Source organism: Scomber japonicus, chromosome 15 (assembly GCF_027409825.1).
Source record: "Scomber japonicus isolate fScoJap1 chromosome 15, fScoJap1.pri, whole genome shotgun sequence".
Classification (NCBI taxonomy): Eukaryota; Metazoa; Chordata; class Actinopteri; order Scombriformes; family Scombridae; genus Scomber; species Scomber japonicus.
The window spans coordinates 14,842,200-14,867,977 of record NC_070592.1 but is presented as its reverse complement, the minus strand read 5'-3'; the positions used below and the strand labels follow the sequence as shown (position 1 = coordinate 14,867,977).

Below are 25,778 nucleotides of genomic sequence, written 5' to 3'. Positions count from 1 at the left end.
AAAAAGACAGGACAACAAGAACAGCAGCCTGTATGAAACTTCTCCCACGGATTTACAACACACTTGATCAAACTCAAAGCTGTATTGGCCAGATGTGAAACATAAGAAGAGCAACAGCCTTGGACCAAAGGTAGCTGATGCTACGTGAAGTTTCATAAACAAAAAACTCAAAGAAGCTGAAACGTCTTTGCGCTGCGTGGAGTTACGTGGACTCGATAAAGAAATGGAGGGATATTAGTGTGAGCTCGACACCTGGTTTCTGCTTCCTATTACCGTAGTGGAGTACAGAGGGCCAGTAGCTGAGCTGTGCTGCTGGATGGACCGTTGCGCTGTGGGGTCGAATTGAGCCGCTTCAACTGAACTGATGCCAAGGCCAGGAGTCAACCATGATGTTTTTATAACCTGATGATCAGCAGAGGTAGGATAAGTTTATGTTTTAATCCAGTCGTTTCAAAAGTGATTAAACCGCCATTATGATAGTTAATAACTTAAATGTAGTTATAATACATGTTTAAATTACATTGCTGCATGCTTCAGTAACATTCAGCAATTGGAGGTGTGATCAAATCCCTTACAACACATTTTTAATAAATCATGAGCTAGACATTCCTATTCATTATTGGCAATTAATCTGTCTCTAAGGAGCTATAACTGATTTCCAATTGATGTCCGATCTTTGTTTACCACATAAACATCTGTATTTATCTTGTAGAGCAAGCTTTAAGTTTAAGCAATGCTCAAATGTTTGCAGATAAAAAAACCCACATTGTGGTCTTTTGGTAAATTGCAAACCTTTTTTTTTCTACCTTACAGAATATAATTTGTGTGTGATTTTTGTTGTTGTGTTTGTGCATTTTTGTGTGGGTTTGCTTGACTATATGACCATAAAATGAGTCATGATTTTGTTTAATCTTAAGGAACAAATAAACACAAAGTTACGGTACGGTACATACGCCATTTTCTTAAGATGAAAGAAAGAAAAGTTTCCACTAGAAATCTCGCCTTTGTCTAGAGTGTGTACAGAGGATCGGTTACTGAGACCAAGTGACTGCTGATCAAATGGTGTTTATGCAGAACAACAGCACTATGAGCAGTATTATGAAAAACTGCTCTTAGTCATCGCTGTTGGAGGAAGTGATTGCGTGTGTTGCCTGAAAATGCTTTGCTTTGCTGTGGCCCACAAGGTTTATCTTCTTTACTTGTGTGGGGGTTAAAAAAAAAGAAGTTTGATTATCATCCAGACTCCGACAAAGCTAAGAGTTTGTTTCTTTGAAATGACAGAGCGATCTTACCAAACAATACCCACACTAGAGGGCTGCACTCTGGTTCAGTAAACCTCACTAAATCTTAGTAAAGTCTGGTGATAACACCTTGGTTGGTTGTTTGGTCAGCTGGGTTAGATCACATGTAGTTAGAGTAACATATGTCAGTCATGTAACTGACACCAGCTGTGTCTAGTTAACTACCGTAAACCTTTCTGACCTAACTGTTTTTTTCCACGGGTTGTTTTGAAAATAGTGGCGGCGATGTTGACAAGTGCCAGTGGTGTAAACTTATTTTTTAAAGGGGATGCAGAAGCCACCCTGTTTAGTTGGTGATAGTAATCCTGCAATTACAGTACTTTAAATGTCTGAAATGAACTGTTGCTGTATGCATTCAGGACCCCCGACATCACCACATATGTAGATTTTCTCGCTGTCTCTCACGCTCTCTCACACAAACACACACACACACACACACACACACACACACACACACACACACACACACACACACACACACACACACACACACACACACACACACACACACTCACTCACGCACACATTATTGTACTACAGGAAATTCATTTACATACAGTTGAGGTTATTATGTAAGTGTGCAGGCTAAGCTGCAGTGGTTTGTGGTGTAGGTTACATTATAATAATAGAAGTGTGAATATTAAATTGCTTCATGAGAGGGTGTTCATGTATGTTTGAGCAGGAGGTTTTGTGTGTAGAGTCATTTCATGGAGTTATGCTGTATGTGCGAGAATCTTTCTTTTTGTACTCAGTGTAAGTGTGTGTTGATGGGGAGAGAGAGAGAGAGCATGAGGTTGTGAATTTTAGTAAAGTAAGCAGTTGTGTCTATTGATATAGTGATGTGTGGTATGATACTGCACACTATATTTTGCTGAATGAGGATTATTGTAAAAGTGTGTATTTCGGTGCACACACACACACACACACACACATATTTACACAAACGTGTAGAAATATCATAATTTGTTTAAGCATTCTTCCACTTTTCACCAGTCATCAGTTGTACAGTATCTAGTATACACGCACATACACGCACACATGCACACACGCACACACGCACACACACACAAACTCACCCACACACACACTCTCAAAGCACAACTACTGTGTTATCCTCCTACACCTGTGTCACCACACATACCGAAGTACTCTCGGTCTGTTTCCTTTCTATTTCTCGCACACACTCACACTCTTTTTTTCTGGTCTTGCTGTCTCGACAGTTTCCATTGGGAACTGTTTCCACCGAAGTCAAAAAAAAAAAAATGTCAAAGCTATCAACAGTTTTCAGCGAGGTCCCTGGATTATTTTAACGTAAGTGGGACATTATTTCTGCAAAGGGACTAGGGTTTAACAAATGTAATTTCTGAATGCATTGAAACAAAATGCCATTCACTCTAATTATATTGGGATGGCAGCAAGAAGTCTCAGCGATAAAGTTCCCAAAAACTCCTCAAATAAACCTGAAACTATCTCTATGGCTAAATACCAATTGGGTTAAGTGGGAAAATATGTTTTTGTGTCATTTGGGTGAACTGACCCTTTAAGACTAAATGAAGAGAGGTTAATTGACTTTGTGTGTGTGTGTCAATGGTATCAATTTGTGTTTCTTTCAAATTGACTTTACTAGTTTTTAAGTGTGTGTGTGTTTAGATAAAAGATTACAACGAGTTTGAGCATAAGGCCTTTTATGCACATGAGTGCGGGCATGTGTGTGTGCATGTTTGTGTGTGTGTTTGTGTATGTTTTTCATTATGTGGTATGGTGGCTTTGCTTGGTGATGTTATTCAGCAGGGCGGATTGCTTTGAGCTGCTTGATGCTTTTAGCTGTGGTCTATGTTTCTGTGTGTGAATGTGTGTAACTATGTCTACGTATGTGCATGTTTGTATGCCGTCAACTGTGTATATACACATGCATACATACATGCACACTTGTATGTGCGTGCGTGTGTTGTGGTATCATGTAGTCTTTGATGTGCTGGTACACGTCAGAGTTGGCAGATTTTTTTCAGGCTTTTAGAAAACTGAGGAATGTCGAGTAGAGACAATTCAGTCAGGCCTGAAAGCAAGTTTGACTCTCACATATATACACACACACACACACACACACACACACACACACACACACACACACACACACACACACACACACACACATATATTACTAAGATATTAAGGAGTTTATTTCTGTATGATGTAGTGGCCCGCAAATGAGTTTCACTCCTCTGAGGCATGTGTTTATTCTTCTCGTTCACCAGTAGGTTTTTTCTTTCTGTGTCGTTCGCTCACTGTTTGTCTCAGTCTCTCTAAAGCCCAATTTCCACTGAGTCCGGCAGCGGCGCGTTACAGCTGCGTCGCGGTCACCGGAGCTGATAGGTAACACTATAATCAATGAGAGTATCTCCACCGGGAACGTTTCAGCAGCGTGTCAGCAACGGCTCAGCAGCGGCTCCCGCGCCGCAGCGCTATCGATAGGTAGCATTTCTATTTTTGACGGAGCCGTTGCCAACTCGCGACAAGCTCAACAGAGCAGATTGCACCAGACAGGAAGTCCGACACTGAATCAGCAAAATAAAACTTCCGTTTTTCAAAATAAAACAACCCGTGCAGCCTCCCGATCGTATTTCAGCAACAAACATGAATAAAACAGTCAGATAAAGACTCCATCTAGCTACGTAGCCTACTGACAGATGGGATAAGTACATAAATCAAAGAAAATTACCAAATCAACCAAAATTGAGCAAGTTAACAAAACCGGGCCATTTAGTTGTGCTGCTACTACAGTAATTACTGTAGACTAAAGGCACTCGTTCGGGTTTGATTGTGCTGCCGTAATTACTGTATTAACAGTGCAACGTCATTTTAAAAGGCAGCTTTCTCTCCCAGAGCATGCTCCGGTCCGCTGCTGTAACGCTCCCGGTGTGAGTTGACGCCGGGCAGAGGACGGAGCTAAACCGTAGCACAGCCGTTCCGCGCCGCTGACGGACCCAGTGGAAATCCCCAGTAACCCTTACACTCTCAGGCACTTAAACAGCAAAGGTCACAGTGGAACCAGGTGCAGAAGAAAATGTGTGAATGTACAGTATGTATGAGAGCTACCTGTTGACCCATTTGCATCAAATAGGTCAGCAGGCTGTTCATTGTGTGTGTGCGTGATGATCTCATCTTTTCACAGCTTTACAGCAGGATATATTATTATTAGTTCTCGCGCAAAAACAGACACACACATACTGTTTTTTGTGTCAGTATTTGTCTATGTGTGTATATGTGTGAGACAGCAACAAGCACCCATTCATCATTTTGTGCAGAGGGTATTCAACCTCTGCCCCCACCTACATGCACAAACTCACAAGCCTGCACTCACACTCATAGCAGGTCTTTGTCTTTGTCCCCCAAAACCCAAACAACAATTAATTCAAATTAATTCCAATTAAGGCGTATTAATTATGTAGACAAAGATTAATAAAAGAGGTGTCACCAGCTGTCGTGGCAATTAATGACTTAATTTGTTAGTTTGTTAATGATCGACTTCTTTAAAGGACACAGAATCAATCAAAGATTAAAGTGACAGGTGTGTGTGTGTGTGTGTGTGTGTGTGTGTGTGTGTGTGTGTGTGTGTGTGTGTCTCAGTTTGTGTATGAGTGTGAAGATGTGTGTGTGTTTTTACTCTTAAATCTATTTGTCACCAGTAAAAAAAAAAAAAAAAAAAAAAAAAAAAATCAGCAAGGGTTTATTGCATTATCACATTGAACTTGTCATTTTCCAAGTGGTTTGGGCTCGTTTTCAATTCATTCTCAATGGGGCTTTAAATCAGTGTGACATCATAGATTAGGGGCAGGACATGGTCTTCTGTTTTGCTGTTAAGTGATTGCGTTGTCTCTCACATATTGGTTAAATTTGGGCTGACAAAACATGTGTATTTGCAGCCAGCTTCCTAACCTGGCATTTGATTTACAACAAAGTTAGAATGAGTGTGAGTGACTTAACTACAACAGTCATATATTTGGTAACAGGAAGGAGCTATTTGCACCTCTGGTTCTGGAAATGAAAGTTCCATTCATTTTTCCTACAGACAACTTTACTTGAATCACAGTCAAGTAACGTCAAAGTCGAAGGTACAAGACTGTGGACATAAACATTTCAAGTTAATTTCAATTTCCAAGGTACACTTACACTTACACAGCAAGGAACAGCCAATCACCAAGCTTAAAATTCAGTTGCTGCTGGCGGTGCGTGGGACCAAAAGATTGTGGTGTAGAAAAAAAAAAAATACAATCTACAATGTGAATCAGTTCACTTTAAATTTGTGGTTTTCTAACAGCAATGTTGCCTCTCTGATTCTTCATACCAACAGTGTGCCAAAATCACGGATGAAAAATGATTTCTCGGAAACAAAGTTTAAAATAATTGAAAGTAGTTACATTATCCAGGAGAGTCCCAGGTTTCTATGTTAAGTAACTTTGAGCATATTGTTAAAAGAAAAAGTTGAAATGGGAATACAGAATGGGGGAAAAACACTTCCACAGCCAGCAGCCCCTCCCACTTTGCAACTCTATAATGGTCATTGCGTCATGTCCATCAGTGTATGGTGTTCATCACAATGTGTCACATGTTAGTGTTTGTACGTAATTGGAACACAGCCTGTTGATCAACTTTGAGAGCCAGGCAGTCAAAATTGCTAGTACTAATCACAAATTCACAATAAATGACTATACCTTCGTCCAAATAAACTTGATCCCATTCCAGATTTTGAGGCAATACAGTGAATTCAGAGTCTCTCACCCAAATCAATTTTCACTCGAGTGAAATGATTGCACTGTTGTAAAGGAGGACAAAAATGGCAGTGAAAGTTTCGGCATTTGATCTGCTTTATTTAGCTGATACTGATCCTTAAGTTAGGCTCGGGACGTCTCTCTCTAGTATGTATGTAAGTATGTATGTATGTATGTATGTATGTATGTATGGATAAAGACCACCCAGTTGCTTAGACACATGTGGTTAACTGACAGTAAACAAACTGTGGGAAACACTAAATCAGTCTGAATTTCACCACTCACTTGTCCCATCCACATGTCTTTACAGCTCTTCTGTAGAGCCACTTTTCACAGCCAAAACTGACCGGCATTTGTTGGGTGGTTGGTTGGCCTGTAAATGTTCCACTGCTGGTTCTGAGGGCACTCTTTTTGTCCAGCTTTTCTGGGGGAAAAAATCCATTAATCAGATTAAGAATGGTAACTAGGCAAAGCAGGGGCAATGGACCCAACCTAGTTTTCAAAGCTTCTACCAATCTATCTTCCTCTCTGTCTGCTTCTGTGTTTGTAGCAGAGCTGGGGTTGAAATCCATTAATCAGATTAGGTTAGCTACTGACCACATAGCTAGAGGGAGACCAGACCCCGACTAGTGGTTCTGTATTTCAGCATTATTAAACCACAGAATTACTCTCCAAGCCTGTACTCTGTGTGTGTATTCATGTAAGTGTGTGTGTGTGTGTGTGTGTGTGTGTGTCTGAGGCAGAGGCATCTGTTGAATGTACACTCTGTCTGAGTGTGTGTTTGTGTGTGTATTTGTGAATCTATGTATTAGAGTAAACAGTAAGGTTTTCCTTCCACATACGCGCTCAAACACACACCTAAATGCTGAAGTCTGGTAAATGTACATTACTGAAATATTTTGTTAATGATTAACACATACACTACTTAATGCATATCAAAAGCTCTCCCCCAGCAGTCTGAGTGTATGTGCATGTTTGTTTCTGCTTTCCAGACCATTAAACCTGCGTATGTGTTGCTGCTTGCTCTGACAATAACCCACACTACACCCATTCACCCACACATTTATTCTTTAAGGATGCATGCTCATGTGTGAGGCTACCTGTTTGTGTTTGTGTTTGTGTGTGTGTGTGTGCACGCATGTGCTCGTGTGTTTTTCTGTGGGGCGTGCACAGACATGGGTGTATGTTTTTGTTCAGTTTGGCTACAACTGTGTGTTGTAGCGAAGTGAACAAGTGTTAACAAGCTCAGTGCAGACTGTATTTATTTAATCCATATGCTGGTGAACTATACAGCTGTGTGCTGCTCCTGGTATGTCTGGAAGAAAAAAATCACTGCAGTTGCAGCCTTGTCTGAGGTACAGAAATTATTGCCAAGTCAGCTCAAATGTGGCTTTGTGTATTGACAAAAACTTTTACACTTTGCTTTTTTGCCTAAAGGAGCACTTTTCTGGTATTTTTTACCATGTGTTAGTCAAATTGGTGACATACCATTGCAGACTTTTCTCTGTGTCTCTGCAATTCACTCATGTGTCCTGACATCATGGGAAGAGTTTGGCCAAGAGCTTAGTTATACTTGCAAGCTGTATTTTATTGTTTCACATTCACATGTTTTCAGAATCTATGCAGATCTTTAAAAACAGGAATCCACTTCTGAGGGAATGCAACAGAGACAGGCATAGGCTGTGGCTGCTGCCAGGCCAGCAGCACCAGTACTGCTAACCCGAGACGATACAGACAGAGCTGCTGGGAGCTGATGGGCTCGTGGGTAGCGGTGGCGCTGCAGCTAGCAGCTAGCAGCCAGGCTGCCTGGCAGCACCCATACAACTTGCCAGAACAATAAAAACATGGTAGCTGGGGGCTGACAGATAGTTCCAACTGGTAGTTTGTTCAGGTCCAGGTGCTCACCAAAGCCAAAAGCCACTGAGTCAGTCACCATGCTGCAGTGAGCTTCACGGTAGACTGCTGTGTTTGGTTGAGTGTGTTGCCAGCACCAGTGTAGAGGGGGCATGGGTGTATGGAACAATGCAGGCACAAAATTGTCATCAAAGATAAACAGGAAGAAAAAAGCATTGCCAACAGGACCATGAGAGATGTTGACTGAGTGTTTCTGTAAACATTCAGCAATGTATCATTTTTGATGTTGTGGCTGCTAACGCTGCAGTACATAGGAAACATTTCAGCATTTGATGTGAGACTCAGTGATGAAAATACTATATGACGTTATGCTTACCATCCACTCTGTTTAAATATTAAAGCTCCTCACAGTGAACACTTTAATTTGTTATAGCAGGAAAAGCACTGGAAACTACAATGTTATTATTACATTGTTGATGGTTGCGTTTAGGTGTTTGACAGGTAAAGTTCATAAATTCTATTGGATGATGGATAATGGATCTGAAACCTGATCCTTTATTTGAATACTTTTCTTATTACTCCATGAAGTTTGATGTATTGGAGCAATTTTGATATAAGATACAGAGATGAGGATGGACACATTTTGTGAATGTAATGGCAAATTTAAAGTGATATTATATGATTTATCTTTATAGTTATTATGTACAAATGCTAAAATATTTCATAATTCTAGTAAATGTATTTAGTTAGTTTTGTGTCTTTTTGAGTAATGGGAAAAAAATCTGTGGATGTCGAGTACTCCAATATTCAGTGTGCGTGTCTTGATTTGATTTAATGAATGTGTTTTCTGGTGTCTATGATGAAAGATGCCTGTGTAGCCTGTAGTTATACATTACATAGTGTGTGTGTATCTGTAATTTATTACCCATTCTCATGAATGACAGAGTGAGATGAAGCAGTGTTGCTCTCTTTCTCTGCATCATGTCTTACAGAAGTCACTTATTTGGTCTTAACGAATTAATGCTGAGTAAGTCGACCTGGAAAAAGGACATTTTTGACTCCAGTTGCTTCGAGTCCCCCGGATATGTTTGACTGCAATAACAAACACTGTTGAACTTGACTCCTGTATCCTTTCCGAGCCAATTGTCAGTAATGGAACAAGAAAAGTTCCATATTGTTAAGAATTCTGGAGGACCTGCTGTGTCTTTGACTTTGAAGAAAAAGGGGGCATTTAGCAACTGGTAGAGAAATGGATTTAAATGCTGTTAGAGAAAATAAATCTGTGACTGACAGATTGAATGAGTGTGTTTTTTTTTAACATTATTACTGTCAATTACTTCCAAAGCCTTTGCTATATACTGCATTGGTATAAATGCCTAAAGACAGCATTGGATTGAGCTTAAGAGTGAGAGAGAGACAGATACTAGACTGAATGTGTCACCATCATCAGATGAATGTTAGGATGATCACTGTTCTTGGTGATCTCAAGGCAGACTTAATAAGGAGGTGTCTGTGCTTTGTTTAGTCAGGATCTGCTCAGGTTTGGCACAGGATCCTGCTTCAGGACTGCTGCCATTTAGGTTCTCGTGGTGAAGTTTGACTTAACACTTTCCTGTTGGATGACTTCTTGTTCTTTATTTTGTTTATGTTGTTGTCTCATTTAAGATCTGAAGAGGGCTGTTGACAGGCCATTGTATAATTCAATGAAGCATAGTTCATTTTTGTTTGGCTTGAAACTTCCAGTCTGTCCTGCCAGTTGTTTAACTTGCAAACTAGGTAGAAATTCAATTCTCTGAGACTTTCTTAGTCCATGTGTGCTACAGATGGATGCTAATGACACTATTAACATTAGCATAGTTTTGACCTCTAGCCTACTATTCATGACACATCTTTCACCAAAACGCTGTTAGATTAGTTAGAAATAAGATGTATGAGGTACATACAGTATATTCCACTTTGGCAGTCAGGCTAATTGTTATTTTTGATAGCACCGCCGTCTGATGCCAGCCAGTCAAATATTAGCTGTTATATTAGCCATTATAACTGGTCTAGCTCCAGCATTTTGCAGACATCTGCCCCAGCTGCTTAACGGAGTAGATTTACAACCGCCTCTGTTGGAATATTAAGTTGAAAACCTACTTTTAGACTGGGGAAAATAACTAACCTCTCTAATGGATAAGTGCCCTAGAATGCTTAATGCTGAGCCTCAGCGTGCGTGCGTGTGTGTGTGTGTGTGTGTGTGTGTGTGTGTGTGTGTGTGTGTGTGTGTGTGTGTGTGTTTGAACGCGTGTGTATGTGTGTGTGGTAATCTCCATGGCAGGTTCCTTGCCATTAGTGTGCTGCTGAACAAGGCAGCAATTCATTCAGCAGGTTTAACTGTGTGTGTGTGTGTGTGTGTGAATCTGTATATGTGGTGTGTGTGTGTGTGGCAGGTTTCTAAGTGCAGAGTGTGTGTTGTTTTTGGAGAATTGTTTCCGTGCGCCTGTCTGCACCATATGGCCCAATGTGGAAAAAGGCCCCTTTAGGGGTCTGTGTGTATGGGAATATGTATTGTGTGTGTGTGTGTGCGTGTGTGTGTGTGTGTGTGAGAGTGTGAATGTGTGTATAGCGGTCTGGTCTGCCCAGAGTGAAGCTGTAAAAACAAAAATGTCTTGAGAAAAAGAAAAAAAGACTACATTTCGAGCAATGATGTCAAATCCTACCTTATTCTCTCTTTTACACACACACACACACACACACACACACACACACACACACACACACACACACACACCAATCTGAAGTTACTTCTTTTTATCTCATTTGATCTTTTGACACTTTAACAGTTCTAGTTCACGCTCTAAATATTTAGTCTAATGTAGCGTTTTACTTGAATTGTCACTTTTTGTTTTTACTCCAATAATTACCTTTTCTGTTTTAAAAAAAATATTTTTCACCTCATTTGTAATTTTAAATGTTGTTCTCAAATTGGTGTTAGTAATCACTTCAATTTTTTCTTCAGTAATCACTTAATTTTCCCCTCTTGTTTTTCATTTGTTTGTTTTGTTTTTCGCTTGTCGTTTATTTTGTCTAATTGGCGTAAACCTCAGGGCTGTGGTAATGACTTCTGAGGTTAACGAGCTTCTGCTAACAATCACTCAGTCATACACATGCACATGCGCACTCTTGTGCAAGCAAGCACACACACTCACTCACGTGCACTCTCAAATCACACGTTTATAGATATAAAGATGTACACATATACCTGTAAATACACACTCACCAGCAAAATCTCCAAGCATCGACATTATCGCAAGAAACCTGTCGCATTTGAGTCAGCTTCAGTTCGAGTGATGGATCTTACTTTAAGGTATATTTGCAAGAAATATGCCATGCAGTATATCCATGTATCAGTACAATTGAGTACATGTTTGCTGTTTGCTGGCTTTAGAGAAACTTACACTCCATACCAAAATACACCAGTAACACCATCAGGGATATATATATGGTTGTCTGATGGAAGAAAGAGTTTTTATTTTTAAATAAACAAAAAAATATAGAGACTGATTCAAAGAAAGAACCTAAAATTAAGCCATCAAATTTAGCAGCTGCATTAAAAGCTATGCTCTTCTTCTTTTTGATGTGTATTTTTAAAAAGGTTTTTCATTTAACTTGTACCATCTGTGGAGGTTTCACTGCTCAGCCAGTTTTTAGGCTAGAGTGTAACAACATAGCAGCAATACTAATGCAATTAAATACAAGGTCAGTTGAAGGTTAATAAAAAAAAAACTTCTCTATTTGTGGTTGTGTTTGTGGTAAGTGGCCACTTATTAAGCATGAAGGTGCACTTAGAGAATAGACAAGACAGAAGAGAACACCTGCTTCTCATCCTGGCTTCCTGCAACTCTGCCTTTTTTAGTTATTTTCTGTTATCAGCATAACTTGTCATGCATTATTTCATTTTGTAATCCTCTCCATGTACAAACTCAACTGAGCTGCTCATTTAATCACTGCATTATTTTCCAGCTATCATGCACATAAACCATCATGTAGTTTCTTCCCTCTTAATTTATATGCTGGAATGTATAACTGTTTTTTAGATATAAAGTTTTGTAATAAATGAGAATTAATACAGTGGCCAGAAAACATCAGCGGTGCTTGAACACATTGTTTCTTACATGAAGCACCTGACAGCATCTGTGTTTTTTGTGTTATCAATAAATGATTTGCTATACAGAAGTTATCGTAGAGTGGCGGAGCCACATAGGTGTCTCAAACATCCAATGGGTCATTTCTTATAAACCTCAGAGTATTCCCTTTACCTCAGCAATAGATTAAGGATGTTGGATGTATAGCTTTGAAATGCTAAATTCCTCTAAGCTTTATTGATGACTGGAATCTGACTTGAGTCTTGATGGCAGTCTCCTGCTAGTTCTCCTGGCGTGAACTCTGCCTTAATCTCTCTCTCTCTCTCTCTCTCTTTCTCTTTCTCACTCCCTCTCTTGCTCTCTCTGGTATCTTGATATGGTCTGTGTTCTGCAGCGACTTCTAAACATTTACATTTCTGCTTTCAAGTGCTGTTTATATATGGCTCTTATCTGCTATCTAACACACACGCGCGCACATTCAGACAGGGACAGACGGTGAATCAAACCTTTAGTCGTCCTGACAGCAGGACTGTTGCTATGTCCATAATAGGACAGGAGGAGAGAGAAAGGCAGTAAGAGAAAAGAGTGCCACATAGACAGAAGGAGGGGGAGGCAGATAATTTGCCACCGGAGTGTTGTGTGGGGAGGTGTGGTGTGGAACTTTGGTGACTTTAGCTCACAGGCTTTTTGTGATACTCTGCTGATCCCCTGTTGTGAAATTTCTCTTTTCAACTCCACTCTTAGATCGTGGCCTCTGCTACAGAACGGCACCCCTGGGGCTGGCAGGGATTCGCCGTGTTGCTCAAGGACACTTGAGCAGGGTGGATTTCCTATAGTCACAGGGGAGATAACTTGGCCTTCTGGTTGAGGGATGCTTTAGTCACTTTGCCACCTTGCCCTGCTACCCTTGGCTTGTGTGCTTGAACGCTGCCCTATCTCGATCAACTCTTGACAAATTTCCAGTGTGGAAAAAACTCCTCTGGGACCACCGGTTCCCCCGTCTCCTTCTCTCTGTAGGACGGAAGTGGTGCATGCAGAGGATGAAGTTTTAAAGCAGTAAATCCCAAACCTCATGGCTTACAACCCCCTAAAGCTGTACTTACAACCTATCGCCAAAGATTGCTTATGCCTATGTGGTGTCAGCAGCAAATTTAATAGTGTAAGAGAGATTCTTCCTTCTCAGATTATTTAATTAGATTTGAAGCATTTAGTTGATTAATCAAACAGAAAATTAACTGTGAACTATTTTGGTAATTAATCATTTTATAAGGCAAAATACACATCATCTGCTTTTTTTCCTTTTTTAAAAATCATTGATAACAGAATATATTTTAGATTGTTTTTGAGACAACTTTAGGCTGTGGAAAACTGTGTTGATTTTTTCTACTTCAGTTTTCTGACATATTTTCAAACAATCATTCAGTTAATTTGTCGAATCAGTCAATCATGAAAATAATTGTGAGCTGCGATTCACATCCACATTCGTTTTTTTTAAAGGCCAGATGGAGTAACATGATCCAGTAATCCAAAGGAAAAAGGCAAGAATAATTAAAGAGCTCCAAAAGTAAAACATAAGTCACTTCCTTTCCTGTTAATTGTCTTGTGACCCCTGCGATTTACTTTTTGACTGGTTGGGGGTGGGGTGGGCGGGGTAGGGGGTCGATAAACACAGTTTTAGGACTAGAACTGCTGATCCCAGTCTCTGACCTTCCTGTGAAACCAAGAGAAGAAAAAAGAGAACACAGATAACAGTGGAGTATCCAATCTAACAGAACTACTTTTCTTGAGATCAGCTAATGACGCATTGTTACATAGCTTGAAATCAACAGTGTATTTGTATTTGTTAACTTTGTTTGACAGCACTAACCTGTTTTCTTTTATTGAGGATAGCTGAAGTTATTGCTTCAGGGAGGTGTGCAATGAACAGCAGCATGGTAGAGCAAGGTAGGCCAGAGCATTTCAACGGTGCAATTATGGTGAGAGAGTATAGAGAGAGAGAGAGAGAGAGAGAAGACAGAAGAGAGGAAATGATACATAGGTGGAAAGAATCTCATCCCTGCTCCTTTCTCACACTGGCTTTCTCTTTCTCCATCTGATACATTTGCACTCTTTTACATGTACGCACACACACTGTAATTGAACAGTAATTGAACACTTCTTATCTGCTTATCTGTCCAAAGAGGTTCAAAGTAAAAATTCACGGACTGTGTGTGTGTGTGTATGTGTGTGTGTGTGTGTGTGTGTGTGTGTGTGTGTGTGCATATGCCGTCTGATTCTTATCGTAGTGTTTGACTCAGATCTGCTTTTAAGGCAATGAATTCACATCTCGTCCTCCTTCTGTCTCCCTGTCTCTTCCCTTTTGGGCTGTCTTTCTAAATTTCTTCCCAGTCCCTTTTTGTGTGTTAATCTCTCTCTGTCTCGGTCTCTGTCTGTGTGTCTCTATTCCTGTCTTTCTGTCTCTCTGTTCGCTAAAGTCAAAGAACACCTTTTGTCAAATTTAATTGCTAAAGCAGAAAGACAGCAGCTACAACTATGAGATATGACTAATAAATGGTCAGTTTCCTGTGTGACACAACGTCAAAGTATAAAATATAATTCATACTCAAACAGAATGTCTCCTTTCTCCCCTCTTCTCCCTCCTGTCCCCCCACTCCAACATAATTGGTTGTATTAATGTCAATTCCCTCACATTCCCTCATCTTTCTCTCCTTCTATACTCACATATGTATCCTTTATGGTCTCTCTCCTTCTTTCCCTCTGTCTGTCCTCTATCTCTTTTTTTTCTCACAGTTACATATTCTTTGTGTTCTTTTTATAGATTATGCCTGGGTATATTTGTAGCCAGAAACATGCAGAGTTACAGGTTTGGCAAGTTTAAAGATAGAAAGAGTGCAGGAGTTAATATTCACCCCTCGTATCTTTGTCTGTTAATGTTAGATCTTGTTGGTTGAATATTTTGGACTTTAGCGGGGAGAAAAGGTCTGAGCTCCTAAATTTGTGTTTCTTGTCAATCAACCGCAACAATTCAAAATATTTTTGAATTGCCAATCATGTGCAAAAGTTTTGGTTTTGCATGATTGCATGTTTCTATATTATTGCCAGGAGTGCAGTTTGTTTTTGACTCATGCGTAACTGTTGCTTGATGGCACAAAGATTAAATACAGATAAGAGCTTGTGATTGACGGCAAGGCAGATAACCAAAAGGCTGGTTGAGGGGCATAGTCATCTCTGACTCATTTCTCCATTGATGCCTATGTATACTTGACATTTTACAGTGCACTATCTGCAGCTTGGCTCCTGTCCAAAACTAACTTATTGACTTACCTGCCAAGGAGATTGGGAAATGAAAAAACCTAATGACCAAACAGATTTTTACTGGCCAAAATAATAGATTGCTTTTTTCTAGCACATATACATTTTAGTGGAGAGCTGCGGTGTTGAGTAGCTGTTCCAAACATTAAACAGGGCCATGAAACTAAGAGCGCTAAAGACCGTCAACAGTTTCGTGGAACTGTAAAAAACACATATGGTGTGTGTGTCTACATTATATAGGGACAAACGTGAGTAATTTCCTCCAAGCCATCATGCCAGATATTTTATTACATGACTATGGCCAGTATGGCGAATGGCCGTCTGAGATTTACTCGCCAAATGGAAAATCTACCTGTGTTTGACACTGGGCAGGTGTTTATTTGAGGGCCTGGTTTTTGCCCAAGGCTACAATACATTTTCTGACATGTAGAAGACACTTTAAGCTGTCATGCAGTGAACATTGAACATGGAAAAAAAAAAATCTAACCAGCGCACTGAGGCTTATACTGTTTTTTTTTTTTTTTTTTTGTGTGTGCGTGTGTCATTCATCAGTTGCGTAGATCAGAGAGAGATTAGAGAGAAGAATAAAAAGAGATGAAAAGAAGTGAAAGACAGAGGGAGGGGCTGAGTATAAAAATAAGAGATGAAAAGATTTAGGGTGTAGTAACAGCTAGATAGATTTAAGCACTAAACTTTGTGTTTGTGCGCGTCAGTACCTGTATCTGTGTGTATGTATGCGGATTTTTAAGGGTGTATAAGTAGTTAGATGGGTGTGAGAACTAAAGATGAACATACCTTTGCTCTTATTACTGATCCACACCTGAATCTCTTGTAAATCTATGACCTACTTACGGTGTCCTGATCTAGTTGAAAGGTCGCGTGACTTATCCTCACCACGCACTTAGAAGAGGCTGATAAGTTCTGACAGAACAAGTAAGATAGGGTGTGTTAAGCTTGATCTTTTTCAGACCTGAACATGTGATAATTTTATAACCTACTGCTAACTCATGGAAATTCAGTGCAAGATTGCACAATCCTCTTTTTGTTTTTTTAACTTCATATTTGTGTGCTTCTGCTGCTGACACACTTTATTTTGGAGTCTTTTCTTTCTTTAGAATCCTAATTACAGTATTTACCAGGTAATAATGGCAGATTTACTAGAATATTGAACGATAGTCTGCAGACTTGACCTTATATAACAGAAATGTGTCACCATTTAGCCAATATTTGGGTTCAGTACAGCAGGATGTGAATTCTGCTCAGAGCATAGCAGGTCTGTCTTTGTAAGGTCTGTGTCTGAACACAGTGCGGGGAATCCTACATGATGCACTGTGCATGTAACATGTATTAGACAAGTCAGGTATAATGGTGTGTCTACCCTCAGGTCAGGATGTGGTAAAAACATGACTGAAGTCAAAGTGAATTCCTTTTGTTTACTGGCATCACTTGCTCTTCTTTTCAATTGGTATCAAAAGTCATAGGAGGGAAATCCTGGTAGCTGAATGGTTACTGCACATGCCAAATAAACATAACATCTCGGCGCCTGCTCCACAATACACGATTAACGGTCGATAACAGTCTGTCGATATTTCATTCAGAGGATCTGTATCGAGACAACATTCCCTGAATAATTGCTATCTTCATCCCACTTACAAAACTCCCCTGCTCTTTTTCTCCTCCATAAAATCATCCAGAGCTCCCTAAGACAGATAATCGTCGGTGATCGATTTCAGTTTATATGGTGAGAATGCAGAATTAGATCAAATCAGGTCAATGTAGATAACGGTCACCTCCTGTGTGTAAGCAGCTGTGGAGCTCTTGATTGTAGGTTAACTCAATGTATTTGATTTGTACCTTACATGCTGGATAACAGACACAATACCAGACACAAAATATACACATTCACTTTAGTACATGCCTCCAAACAGGTGTTATTTGTAAAGAGTCAAAAGCTGTGTTTACTGTGTCAAGCTACTGTCTCATAGGTCACTAAAAAGTGCGGATCTTGGGCATCTTGGTGGCCTTTAAGAGACTGTTGCTTGTCATCCACCACTCCTCTCTCCACTCATCCCTCTCAGGTCTCTCTACTGTTCAATAAAAGCACAAAATACTGAAAAATAAGTGTAAATCAGCAATGAACATTGATTGAAGTTTGAGTTTAAAACCTGTGAATTTTTAGACCATCAGAAAATTATGTAATCTCAATTTGTTAATGGTGCTGCAGAAACTTGCTTTTACAAGGGCCTTTCCCTATATGTGTTGTAAACTCATATTAGAGAGATTTGGGGAATTTTAAAAGGTCAGAGACATAATTCATGTTCTTTATGTGAAGGCACCCACTAATACGGGAATGCAGTGCCCTTTAAAGCCAGCATTAAAACATCATTACTCTCGTGATCAGGGGAACTGAGAAAAACAAGATTCAAGTATTCATTTGTTATCCAAATTGTTGTTGCAATTAAATCATTATCATTTAATAACATATAATAGAGATTTTTTTATGTGAATTTTGTGGTGATGGTTTGATTCAGCATCTCTTGGTTATCCGTTTTGTACATTTGAACATAGAAGAGTTTATGTGGTGAAACAAGAATATTGCATTGTCTTCCATGTGTGTTTATACATATGCTTGCAGCGTCTGTATTCACTTAAAAAATCAAAATCTCTAAAATCCATAAACAAAAAATCTTCAAGAAATCTTAACTATAATTTGTGTATGTATGCAGTAGTGTAACTGTGTGAGTGTTGTGTGTATGAGTTTCTGTGTGTGCGCGTGTGTTATCTCAAACTCCCAATGTCGCAATGACCTGTAACTTCCAATAGCACAGGAAAGCTCACTGTCTGTCTGTGTGTGTGAGCAGGGTGAAGATGGAAATGGGTGATAAATAAATGTGTGGCTCTAGGAGAGGGATGAATGTGAGCTCACAAAACACCCATGGACATTTCTTTTCCTCAGGCAAACCTTCTCCGTCACTCCACCGTCAAGTGGTAAAGTAACAGTTTTAATTAGGAAAAGAACTTGTAAGAGGAAGAGAGGATCTTCCTTTGACTTTCCTGAGGTATCCATTGTGTGAAAAATGTGACACCTGCACTTACAGAAAGAATAAGAGCCTGAAGTTAAAACAAAGATGTGACACTTTAAAAGAATTTTAGGCCTCTTCAGACTTTGGCTGACAATTTAACTCCACTCTTAGAGGCTGTGTCTTCTATAACTCAGAGAAATCCAAACCTAGGCTTCAGGTCTTGCCTGTTTTAACTTAAATAGATACAAAGGGATTTGCGAGAACTCCTCAGTGTATATTCCTTTGCTGAGATTCCTTTGCTTATTGTTTTTACTATAATTGTACAGTCGAGCTGCTATTGTAAAACAGCTCCTATTTGGTTATTGCTGTAATTTTTCTAGTTAATTCTCATCTGAGGCAAAAAAGATTATGGTTTATTTTGTCTTGTTGAAATGGTTCTTGATTATTTTAATGGAGAGTGGGGTTCTGTAGTAATTCTCTTAGAGGTAGTTGTCTACCTCTGTAGTCCCTCTGGCCAGGCTAAGAGTCTCATAATCATTCTGTCTGTCTGTCTCTGTGTGTGTGTGTTGTGTGTGGTGTGTGTGTTGTGTTTTGTGTGTGTGTGTGTGTGTGTGTGTCAGTTGTTATGCAGGATAGAGGAAATGAAAGCTCAGACTGAGCCCCAAGGCTTTCTAAACTGTCTCAGTGTCCTTCGTGCGTGTGCGTGTTGGGCTGAGCACATCTGCTCCCATAAATAAGTGTGTGAGAAAACACGAGTTAGTGCTGAAAATGAGGAAAGAATACACTCATATTGTTTGTCTGTCTCTGTCTGATATACTCAAGTACTCACATGCACGCGTGTACACAAACACACACACACACACACACACACACATGTGCATGTACTGTATGCACACAGTGTAAGGAAGTGAATTAATCTCAGTCTTTATTGTGAAACACTGGGCAGTGCTGCCACCTCCTTCCTCTTTTTTGTTCTTTGTGTGCATGTGTGTGTGTGTGCAGGTTCACTAACTATTGTCTGTGTGTTTTTGAGTTTCTATGTACTTAAAGTGTTTGTGTGTGTTGGATATAATTTTAAACTCTCTTTCCTAGAACTGACAAAAGCTTAGATTGTTGGCAATATATTACATCATACCAGTGCTGTTGGCTTTTGCCTGTATGTGCTGTAACTGAATTATAGTTTCAATGAAGATGTCATCATTTAGTTAAACAGTATTTCACTTTAATATTGGTCTTTTCATAAACTAAAACTACATCAGTTTACTGTCCAGTCTACTCCAATTTCTAGCCCATTGCGACCCAGTTTGTGTGTAATTTCCTGGTTGTCCCCCAGCAACCCCCAACCTCTGATCACAGGAAGTCGAGAGGAAGTTGTCGGGTCTCCGCTACATACACATACACACATGCACACGCTCTACCTACGCCCACACTTTGACACCAAAAGGAGAAATGGTGGTGGGTAGCAAATAAAAAGGTGAAGAGCAGCAAGAGAGAAGGGGAGGGGACATAGTTCTGGTGTGATAGTGTTTTTTCTTGTGTCTGTCTTTCAAGTGTGAAAAAGTCTGTCTGTTTCTACACTGACACCTTTCACTCTCTCATCTTTTTTTCTTTTTTGCTCAGTCCTTCTCTGTGAGGTATCTGCTGCTCCTCAGCAAACTAAATAGGGAGGATAAAGAGTTTCACAGTGTGCAAACACACACCTCAGTAACCTGATTATTGTCTGATTTCTCAGAAGCTTCGTCAAGAAGACGGGAGAAAGGATTAAAACATGTGGCTAACACAGCTGGATTTCTGCTGGAGAAAGCTGATTTTGTGGCCTCACTGAACTGGGTTTCTGATGGTGTTTTAACATGAACACATTCATATGACAAAGGAGGCAGCGTAGCAGGATAAAAAGAAATATCTAAGTCTAAAAAATGTCAAACAAAAATTAAAATATTCAGTGGTGAAGTGGAGGAAAACCCACATGGAAGCACAAGATCAGATTAGAGATGCAACATTAGTCAAATGAATTGGCATCTACTTGATAAATATCATTTTATCAACATTTTACTAACTTAAAGTCAGTAATTTTACACACTTGCCAAAGAGGACAAACACAAGCAAACAAAACAAAAATAGACAGAAGTTTATTCACATCATGGGGTTACATTCTCTGCATCCATTTTTTTCTACAAATGTCAAGAAAGGCTGCCAAATTGAATCAAATCTCAGAAGAGACGTGTGGAGAGAGCATCTTATCTTCTCTATCTTGAGTTATTGCATAAACTCTTTGATCCAGTGAGAATATGTAAGGGGGAGAGGGTTTTCCACCTTAACAGTATAAGTTAAGTCTGGCTGACAAAGTGCCAAAGGGCAGCATGTTGCATTTATAATTACTTAGGTGCACACCCTGTGGTGTAACACCAAATAAAGCAATAAAAGGCAGTGGATCCATTGGTCCCTCCAACATTTTAGAGAAAGTATTAAAGATAGACTACCAGAAGTGATATAATCTTGGACATGTCCAAAACACATATAATAGACTTGCTTGAATTTCTCACATGTAGGGTCCAACTCCATCCTAATTAAGGACAACCTAGCCCTCAACCAATGACGTCGGTACTGTCTTGAATTGTACAACAGCATCCTTTTGAAAAATAGATAATGAGTAAATTCTTTGGATCATTTTCTGTCAAATTGCATCTGGAATTTGTTCATTTAAAGGTGCAATGTGTAGAATTTTAGTGACAGCATACATGTAATATAATAATGGTAAGTATGTTTTTAATTAGTGTATAATCCCAGATATTTTAGAATGAGTCCTTTATATCTACATACGGTCCCTTTCCACGGAGGCTGCTGTGTTGTCATGTTTCTACAGTAGCTTAGGATGGACAAACCAAACACTGGCTCGAGAGAGGCCCTTTCACGTTTTTGCGAGTTTCATGGCCACCGTAGGTTGTTGATGTTCAGCTTATCAATCCTGATAGGAATACTGTGTGAATTTGTGTATATTTGTTGCATTTCCTCCATAGTACATGATTTGTTTGTGTATGATTGTTTCTATGTGAGTATGTTTCAGTTTTACAACACTTTTACGGAGTGTTTTAAACTCTTTGAGGCGCATATTGGTTAAGTAAAGCAATAAAAAAATGGGTTTTAGCATGTTGACATGTGTTTTCCCTCTCTGTGACAGTGTGTGATCCATAAGGATCTTTGCCTACCTCTGTATCCTGGCAGCCAGTTCAACAATAATTAATTACATGCACACTCGTCAGAGTCTTTCTGCGTGTGTGTTTTCCATACTCCCACATGTGTTAAAACTGTGACATGACAGCTGTACCATTTATTTTTAAAGTTATAACTGAGATTTTACACAGTCTTACCCACAGACACAGACAACAGAAAGCTGTTGACCACAATTTGCTCACCACAAAAATTGGTTAGGGTGACATCATCAGCAATGGTGAGAGAGAGAGATCCATTTTTAAAGGAGCTTTCTTAGACGTGACCACACACACATGGTATGCTCCACACACACATTCACACACAGACGGAGTATGCTCTAAGGACCATAGCAGGGGAGCTGTGTCTGTATCTGAGTGTGTCTGTGTGTGTGTGTGTATAAAGTTAAAATCCAGACTGCCATTCCAGAGGCCAGACTATTGAGTCTTATAAACTCTCAGGTCACAGATTATTGAAATAGCAGAAGAGATATATAGTCTGCGCCTGTGTGTGTCTTCTGTTTAACCATTTCCCTGAAATAGTCACAATTGATGAGGAGACACTGAAATCCAGACATGCATGCAAACACACATGTGCATGTGTACGTATTTGTGTGCATAAATGTCTGTGATTTAGTGAAATAACGTGTGTGTGTGTGTGTGTGTGTGTGTGAGAGAGAGAGAGAGAGAGAGAGAGAGAGTTGTGCATTCCAGTATTTGAACTAGCAGGCTGGATCTGTGTATGGTGTGTGCGTGCTGTAATACTGATTTATTTCAGCATCATTTATAGTCCCACTGGGAACTAAACCAGCAATCTGTTGGCTGCTATTTCATTGTAATAGTCTAACATGCACACAGATAGTCTTTTGTATAGGCTGATCTAACAAAATGTACCTTATTTTAACCTCCTAACCTCCTGTAATTTGGCTAAGAGAGTTGGCTAAACTGAATAACCTGTTTTTATTCTCTTCTAACCCACCTTTGGGTCCACAGGGTGTTAGCATAGTGCTTTAAAATGTGACTTTCCAGATGAAAAAAGCTTATTTGTTTCATGCTGAGTCAGTCGTTGTTGTAAATAACGAGATTCACTCGTGTTTTACTGTATTTTGTGCGTGTTATAAAGTTCAAGAATTAATTGAGTTCAATAAGCAGAAATTCAACAGTTTTAATCTGTCGACCAGTTTCAGAGAATCTCCTTCACTGAAGTGAGAAATTCTTTCTCTTTTCTCAGTAGTTTTAGAACAGTGGTTTGAACTCTAAAGTGCTCAGTAGCCAGAAGAACACTGTTATGCTGGACAGCTGTGTGTGTATGTCAGTGTGTAAATGGTGTTAACCAGTGTTCTGCCTTTAACTCCCCTAAAGGGGTAAATAGCTCTCCTACAGAGTACTACACACACATGTACTAACCCACAAACACACAGGGTATAGTGCTTCCCAGACCCTGTGTGGTGCTGTAATCCAATGTAGTTATTTGAGGTCAGACTCCTCTAATAGACTTTTAATAAAGTTTGTTAGGTGGGGTGGGGGGGGGGGGGTGGGGGGGGGGGTTCTATGTGTGCTTGCACGATGGGAGCACTCATCATTCCACTGTGTTCATTTCTGAATCTGTGTTTATCTACTGTAAATTCTGAGCACTTACTTGCATGTAGTTTTTTTTGCAGTACAGTTTTCCAAGCGAACACGTTCATATCTGCTTGTAATAAATGGAACGACAGGGATTAGAATAATAAAAAGGACAGGACGCTGCAAATTTTAAAATTGCAAATTTAAACACCCTCAGAGTTAAAATGAACACTGACCCACTGTTTATATGGGACCATTGTGTTGAATTAACACTTGTGAACAAGTTAATATTATAAAACTATGACAGTGTTGCTTAACAAACTCTTACAGTTTAAATTATCAACACCACAATGGATAACAAGACTGCTGGTTGGTGTTCAAAGTTCACAGAGACACTCAAAGAGTACTCTGTGTTCACTTGGTGGTGACAGTCCCTCAGTTGATCACTTACAATTTACATTAAACTATTGTTGAATAATGAACATACATAGTAGAAGTCTCAAATTGACTGAGCCGAGTTCAAATGTACAGTCTGTAAGTCTAGCCCCCTCACCACTTATGTGTAATAATCTCTCGAAACAGGGACTGCAAAGAAAGACATTTTATTTTTTCCCATAAAAAGGCCTTCACATTATAATTGACAAACAGGGCACTCATAAATAAAACTCTGCAGTGACCTTGTATAATATAGCACTGCCAAAAACACGAGATAGCTCGTTACTGTTGCTTGCTCTATACAATGCAGCTGCCTGGCACAACATGGAAAGAAGTAAAAGTGTCTGTACCATAAGACATTTGGACATCAAAAGGCTGAAGGGATTGCAGCTCATGATGTGTAATAAGTTGCTGTGGTTGCTATGAATGGGGAGAGCTATGCATCTATGCAGTCCAATTCAACAGTAAATCTGAGAAGGTTAAAATGTTCAGATTTTGTTGAAACTCATTTTGGAAGCAGTTGTTTGTTCTGCTGTTCAGTTGTTCTGATATTTTTTCTTTCTCATTAGGGAAAATATTAGAAACACCTCTCTGTATAACAAAACATAATTTAAACAACAGCACAGTCCTACTGTAACTATAAAGTTAGAGCAGCTCTGTATAACATCAAATCAATATGAGAACCTTCATAAAGAGATTATTTATTTAAAGACTGTATCGGTTGTATTATTTTTAGGTGGATCTAATAAACTGGCAACTGAATGAAGTAGTTTTAAGCAATCTTGACACAGTCATTTCTTAATGCAAATATTAAACTTAGAAATAATAAGTAATAAAGGTAAATACACAGCTTGGATAACCTTTCCTAGAGAGAGGATATTTTAATGCAGGCGACAAGGTGACAGTTCCCAAGGCATATTTAGTAATTCACTGCAGGACTCTTCTGCAAATAAATAATAGGAAAATTGTTGTTTACTCACTCAGCCAACTACCTGAGAGCACTTCATAGAGATGGAACAATTATGGTATTACTGCAGCAATATGTGTCTACTGCAGGGTTGAGGTTTGGCTTGTTTTTTCCTCCAATTTCAACTGTTGATGTCCTGTCACAATCCAACAAGGTGGCTTGCAACAAACTACTGGTACTTCAGCCTTCAATGCACATATTTCTGACTACCATATTTAGTAATTATGCCGTATGGGAATTTATTTAAAATGGAGAAAAAAAAGAAAAAGTTATTACGTTTAAAGTTATGGCAGCAACCACCAAACCACTGGGGCGAGCTGCCCTATTTCACACAGTTCTGCTCATCCTTACAATCAAATCTATACCCTGCCATCATCAACTTATCCCACTGTATCATGCATGTGTGCTGCAAGAATGTTAACTATCTGTCTGCTTCTGCTGTCACACAGCATCCCAGTCTCTTCATATACTTCAAGTACTGTTGTCACTCCAGGTTATGTCAGCAGGATCTCTTTTGTCAGCTACACAGATGACAACAATTAATTAGAGTGAATACGTCTAACAAGGCCAAACAGTATGGTCTGAGTTTGGCTCTGTGTCTATCAGAATTTAATGTGTTATTCTTTGGATTGCAAGTTTTATGAGAGTCAATACAAAACTTGATTATTTGCGATTAACAGACACATAAAACAGGCAAATGTAAATATTTCCTTCTTCCCGGAGGTATGGTTAGCAGCTCTGATTTACACCAAGGGCAGCAAACTAGCTTCAGTCATCATTATAGCTTGATGGTAATGATATATACACTAATTGAACTAGCTAATCATTGGTCTGCAGATCTAAAGCCCAAGTTTCAACTAACTGGCTAACAAAGCTAAAGTTCCTTTGTTTTAACGAAGTTGATGATTTACAGCAATTGGACTGCCATATAAATCTAATCAAACTACAATAACAGATGATTAATTTAGTTGGCCTGGATGAGAATCTGCATCTGCAAGCATGATCATATGAGTTCTGAGATTTACGAGGTATCAATGTGCTGTGTGATACAAAGCTTTGGAAAGTTGGTTTTGGAAATGGTTTGCATCCTCAGTTTAATATATTCAGAAAAGAAAAAACTGGCACACAACATCTTGCGTTAAGAAACTGAGTCAGTTTGAAGGTTTTGTCTTATGTAGCCTACTATGTGAAAGCTTCCTCTGTAAAGAACTTAAAATGGCA

General features: G+C 39.4%; 1 protein-coding gene across 1 annotated transcript in view; it reads left to right on the top strand.

Moving 5' to 3' along the window:
- Nucleotides 1–390: 390 nt before the first annotated feature.
- Nucleotides 391–25,778, top strand: part of trps1 (trichorhinophalangeal syndrome I) — a 92,790-nt gene continuing 67,402 nt past the window's right edge. The window contains exon 1 of the mRNA XM_053334087.1: nucleotides 391–418. Within this exon, the coding sequence (XP_053190062.1) occupies nucleotides 406–418 (13 nt within the window). The 5' untranslated portion in view covers nucleotides 391–405. The remainder of the gene's footprint in view (nucleotides 419–25,778) is intronic.